This window comes from Nannospalax galili, unplaced genomic scaffold, assembly GCF_000622305.1.
Source record: "Nannospalax galili isolate Female #2095 unplaced genomic scaffold, S.galili_v1.0 scaffold386, whole genome shotgun sequence".
NCBI lineage: Eukaryota > Metazoa > Chordata > Mammalia > Rodentia > Spalacidae > Nannospalax > Nannospalax galili.
In genome coordinates, this window is record NW_008356676.1 from 42,323 (window position 1) to 47,322 (window position 5,000).

The window sequence follows — 5,000 nt, forward strand, 5'->3', positions numbered from 1 at the left end:
CTGACTGCTCTCAACCACTGGCAGTTGAAAGCTCTTCCTTTTTAAAAAGGCCACTTCTCAGACCAGAGTTAAATTGGACAAATATTCCCCTCTTACACACACACATATATATATTATATATATATATATTATATATAATATATACACACACTCACAAATACATATAAATATATGGGTAAGTGTGCATATAGGTGTTGAAACTAGAAGTGGGAACGTGAGCAGGGAGGGTAAGATAACACATTAGACATGAAAGCAGGAAGGCCATTGAGGTTGGAAGGGTATGACATGAGCATGTGTCCTCATGAGCACGACATGAGGACAGGACAACAGGCAACAGGAAGGGGATGATCAGCAAAAACAAATTATGTTTGAAAATGCCATGATAAAACCTAATATTGTATAAGGCAATTTTTAAAATAAAAATGTATTAAAAATAAAGTGTTTGTGTGTTTCACTGCATTTGACTCAAAGGCAAAAAGTCTTCCTCATTTGATTCACTGTGCTTAACTCAATGCTTAAAGAAAGAGAACATCCTACAAATACTGAAATCCTGAACTGAAGAGACTATTCTTGACTTAGAATGAACACAGAGGACAAACTTTAGGGATGACATCACACCGATTCTTTTGTCAGTAGTCATAAGAATTAAATCAAGATCATTTGGCTTTGGGTAATAGTGAAAATGTGCCCTAAAGATGAATTAACTTATGTAATCTTCCTGGTTCTATATAAATCGAGCAGCTAAATTTTTCTCTTGCAGTCAGGATAGAAGGATGTAGGAAGTATTTATGAAAAATTCCAGTCAAGAACCTGTAAAAGAAATAGAAATGAAATATGATATGCCAACTAGAGTTTTTTAGAATATTAAGTATCATAAACTATATAGGTCTTTAGACATTAAAAAACTAAATACATTGTAAAGATTTTAAATAATATTAATTTAGTTAAACCATAGAAAAAGTTGGATAATGTTCTAAAGGGTCAGTGCTAAATCATGGTCACAAAATACTTTTCTAGAAGCCTGAAAACCAAATCCTTTTTGTAAATAATGCTTAACTGTATACGTTTTTTTCTGTTTTGTCAATGTCTGCTTTTGCTCTGCAGTGGCCAAATTGACTGGATGTCACAGATACTTTATGTTATATAGAACATAAAAGATCCACTGGGTCAGTGAAGTGACTCGCTGGGTGAAAGTGCTTGACACCCTGAGTTCAGTCCCTGGGACTCACATGATAGAAGGAGAGAACAGACTCTCTCAAGTTGTCCTCTGATCTCCACATGTGGGTAGACACACACACACACACACACACACACACACACACACACACGCCCCACCCCCAACCCTGATGAAAACTGTTTAAAAAATGCCCCCAGCAGAGACCAGGCTTCATAAAACTCCCTCCGTATCAGGAAAATTACAGTTCCCTCACCCTCAAATTCAATGGTCGACCCCACCCCCAGGCAAGAGCCTCATAGAAAGTGACCGAAGCCTCTAACTTCCTACAAAATCTTAAATACATATATCAAGTAAATAGCACAGATAAAGATGTATATATGATTTTTTAAAGACTAAATTATTTGTAATACTTTTAACATAAGCTTACCTAATTATTCCTTATTAACTAGGAAAAGAAATGAATATTTTTCACCATACAGTATGTTGCTAAAAATGAACTTTTCTATGCTGTTTTGTCACTTAGAATAAAAACTTATAGGACTGAAGGAATAGCATTAAATACATTTTTTAATGAGGGAAAGGAACGGCTGAAAGATGGAGGAGGAGAAGGGAAAGTTAAATGGGGAGGGAAGGACACGGAAAGACTGAGGAGAAATGAGCAACTGGAGAGAGGAGAGCCTCCTCTACCTCATTCTCTGATTGAGATGAAGCCAATCTGCGTCCCAAAGTTAAGGCCATCGCGGACATGGGAGAAAAACTTGTCAGGATGGCAGGATGTACAGAGGTTGAGATCTTGGTTCTGGTCTTGAATATTCTGTGGAAGAATTCCTCCTTGTTCTAGAAGAATCCTTAGAATAACGATTTTTCAAAAGATAGCAAAAGTTTATTTCACTGATAGTCAAAGCAATATGGAAAAAACAAAAAGCAAAACAGTATGTCTATTTATGTGAAAGAGTTCCAGGAAAGATCCACTTGGAACAAGAGAAACTGCTATTCAGTTACACAACAGGATCTAGCTGGGAAATGGCAGCTTTATCACTATTTATTACCAAAGTTCAAATATGAACCACCTGATCCTCCACATTGCCCTGCAGACATGATCTGGTTAGGGAATAAAGACAAAATGTTTATTTAAGAAGTAACTTCTCAAGTACTAGAGAATTTATGTTCAAAATTCATTTGGTTTAGACAGGTGCACTGTTCAGTCATCTAAGCCTCCCATGTCCTTTAATATTATTTACTAGATTCTTCACAGAAAACTTCCTTCATAAGCAGTTTGTGATATGAAATACGAATAAAAATGAGTATACTTATTTTACAAGTCACGTTTAAGAATCAAGTTCAATCTTTTCGACTTATGCATTAAATGAGTCAGAATCTGGGAAGGATTTTGCTGACTAGAGTAGAAACACAACTCAAATCAGATAGAAATGACATAATTTTCAACAGAGATTAAAAAGTAAACGTACATAAATTCAAAATGCATAGAACCATAAAAACTTGCAAGTGGCTATGTATTTGTATTTTCTAATATTTTACAAGAATACATTTTTCCAGTTAGAGAATAAGAATACTTGGAAAATATCAGTTTTCTGATAGTTTACTATTTTTATGAGACTTTGCCTGAGGAATAACTGATATAAAATCACTGATGTTTAAGTGGTTCTCTTTAAAGACCAACTTATAATTCACTTTTCAATAAATAAACGATGACAGAGAAGAACATTTCTGTGAATCCAATATAAATGAGCACAGATTTAACATGAGTTTTCCTGCAGGTATGTATGCCAGCTCCTTAAATAGTTGCCACCTGAATTGTTTGGGGAGTTATTAATTGTTCTATAAAGCAATTTTCATCTTAGAAACAATCAAACTTTTAGTACTGCACTGAAATAAAACATACCTGGTAGCTTTACGGATGTCAACGTAAGGACTTGGTGAGTCAGACAGCCGTATGCATTCAGGATGAAGGTTATGAAATGAATGTGCCGATTCTCTGGGCAGAGTAAAGCAACAAGGTCCTATGGAAGGTCCGAGAACAACAACAATGTCTTCCAGCCTACAGCCATATTCTGTTATCATTGCATTCACTGTAGCCATAGCAACACCTAACAAAGTACCTTTCCAGCCTGACAAATAAGAAGAAAAGATAAAGAAAAATACAAAATTTCAACTGAATTTATGTCTCTGTTAAAAATGTAGATGTGGTTTGTTTATTCAAAGTCCAGATATAATAAATGAATCATAAAATTAATGACTACATTATAGCGATTGTCTTAGAATTACATGCACTATACAAAGTATCTGATGCACAACAGACACTTAATGGGAATTTGCTTTTAAAAATGTTATCAAGATTGAGTTCCATAGAGATTATGTCTCCTTAATCTTCTTTCTCTCTCTCTCTTTCCTATTAACTGTGGTAATCAAACACCAAAAATGTACCATTTAAGTCACATTAAGTACACAATTCAGTATTCAAATTTGCACTATTATTCAATTTCTAGAATTCTTTCATCTAGCAAATTTGAAACTATATTCAAAAACAGTAACTTCTAATTTCTCTATTTTTATAGCCCATAGCAACCACAATTTTTTTGTTTCTATGAATTTGATTACTCTAGATACTTTATGTGTGTGGAATCATACTGAATGTATCTTTCTGTCACTGGCTTATTGCATCCATTATAAAGTCCCAGTGGTTCATGGATGCTGCAGCATGAATCAGAATTGCCTTTTTAAGATTGAATATTGTATTGTAAGTACGTTCCATTTTGCTAATCTTTTGTTACTGGACATGTATGTTGCTTCTTCCCCATGAATGTTTTGAATCAAGCTGCTATAAAGGTAGATATGCAATTATCTCTTCTAGATCTTGCTGTGAGTTCTTCTGTACATATAGCCAGAGGCAGAATTACTATAGCGTATGTTAGTTCTAGTCTTGAAATTTTTAGGGATACCCATACTTTTTCTATAGTGGCTACACCATGTTATATTCCCCTTAACAATGCAGTAAGGGTTGAATTTCCTACATCCTTAATACTTGTCATTTCCTTAGAATTGTTTTTGTTTTATTTTTCAAATAGTAGCTATCCTAGTGGATGTACAATACAATTATAGTTTTGACTTACATTTTCTTAATTATTGAGTGAGTAGTAACTTTTCACACTTCTTGGCCATTTGAAAATCAATTTTGGAAAAATATCTATTCCTTTATCGTTTTTTTGTTTGTTTGTTTGTTTTGTTGTTGTTTTTTTTTTTTTTTTGAGACAAGGTCTCACTAGCCCAGGATGGCCTTGAACTTGCTATGTAGCTGAGGAACTTCTGATCCTCCTGCCTCCACCTCCTGAGTGCTGGGATTATAAGTACATGCCATCATGCTCCGTTTAGGTGCTGGGTACTGAACTAACAGCTTCATGATTGCCAAGCAAGCACTCTATCAATTTCCAGTTCCTTTACCCATTTTTAAATCCTGCTGTTTTTTAAACTATATAATTATAGACTGTATTTAGGGTATAATCCCATATTAGATGTAATGACTTGCAAATAATTTCTACCATTGTGTTGGTTCCTTTTCTACTATGTTGATTGTGTCCTTTGATACATATGCATCTTACATTTTCATGAAGTCCAATTTACCTGTCTTTATATTTGTTTCTTCTGCTTTGAAAACCTAAAATAAAGTATTGCCTAATTAAAAGGCGTGAAGACTTATACTGTTGATTTTTTTTCCTACGAGTTTTATAATTCTGCCTCTTACAATCTAGGTCACTGATTGATTTTGATTTAATTTTTAATATTATTTTGGTAATGGGCCAGTATC

General features: G+C 34.2%; 1 protein-coding gene across 1 annotated transcript in view; it reads right to left on the reverse strand.

The window, feature by feature from the left end:
- Positions 1 to 110: 110 nt before the first annotated feature.
- Lacc1 (laccase domain containing 1) overlaps positions 111 to 5,000 on the reverse strand; it is an 11,567-nt gene continuing 6,677 nt past the window's right edge. The window contains exons 5-7 of the mRNA XM_008854673.3: positions 3,081 to 3,306; positions 1,865 to 2,025; positions 111 to 810 (exon numbers count right to left, since the gene is read on the reverse strand). Of these exons, the coding sequence (XP_008852895.1) occupies positions 1,866 to 2,025; positions 3,081 to 3,306 (386 nt within the window). The 3' untranslated portion in view covers positions 111 to 810; position 1,865. The remainder of the gene's footprint in view (positions 811 to 1,864; positions 2,026 to 3,080; positions 3,307 to 5,000) is intronic.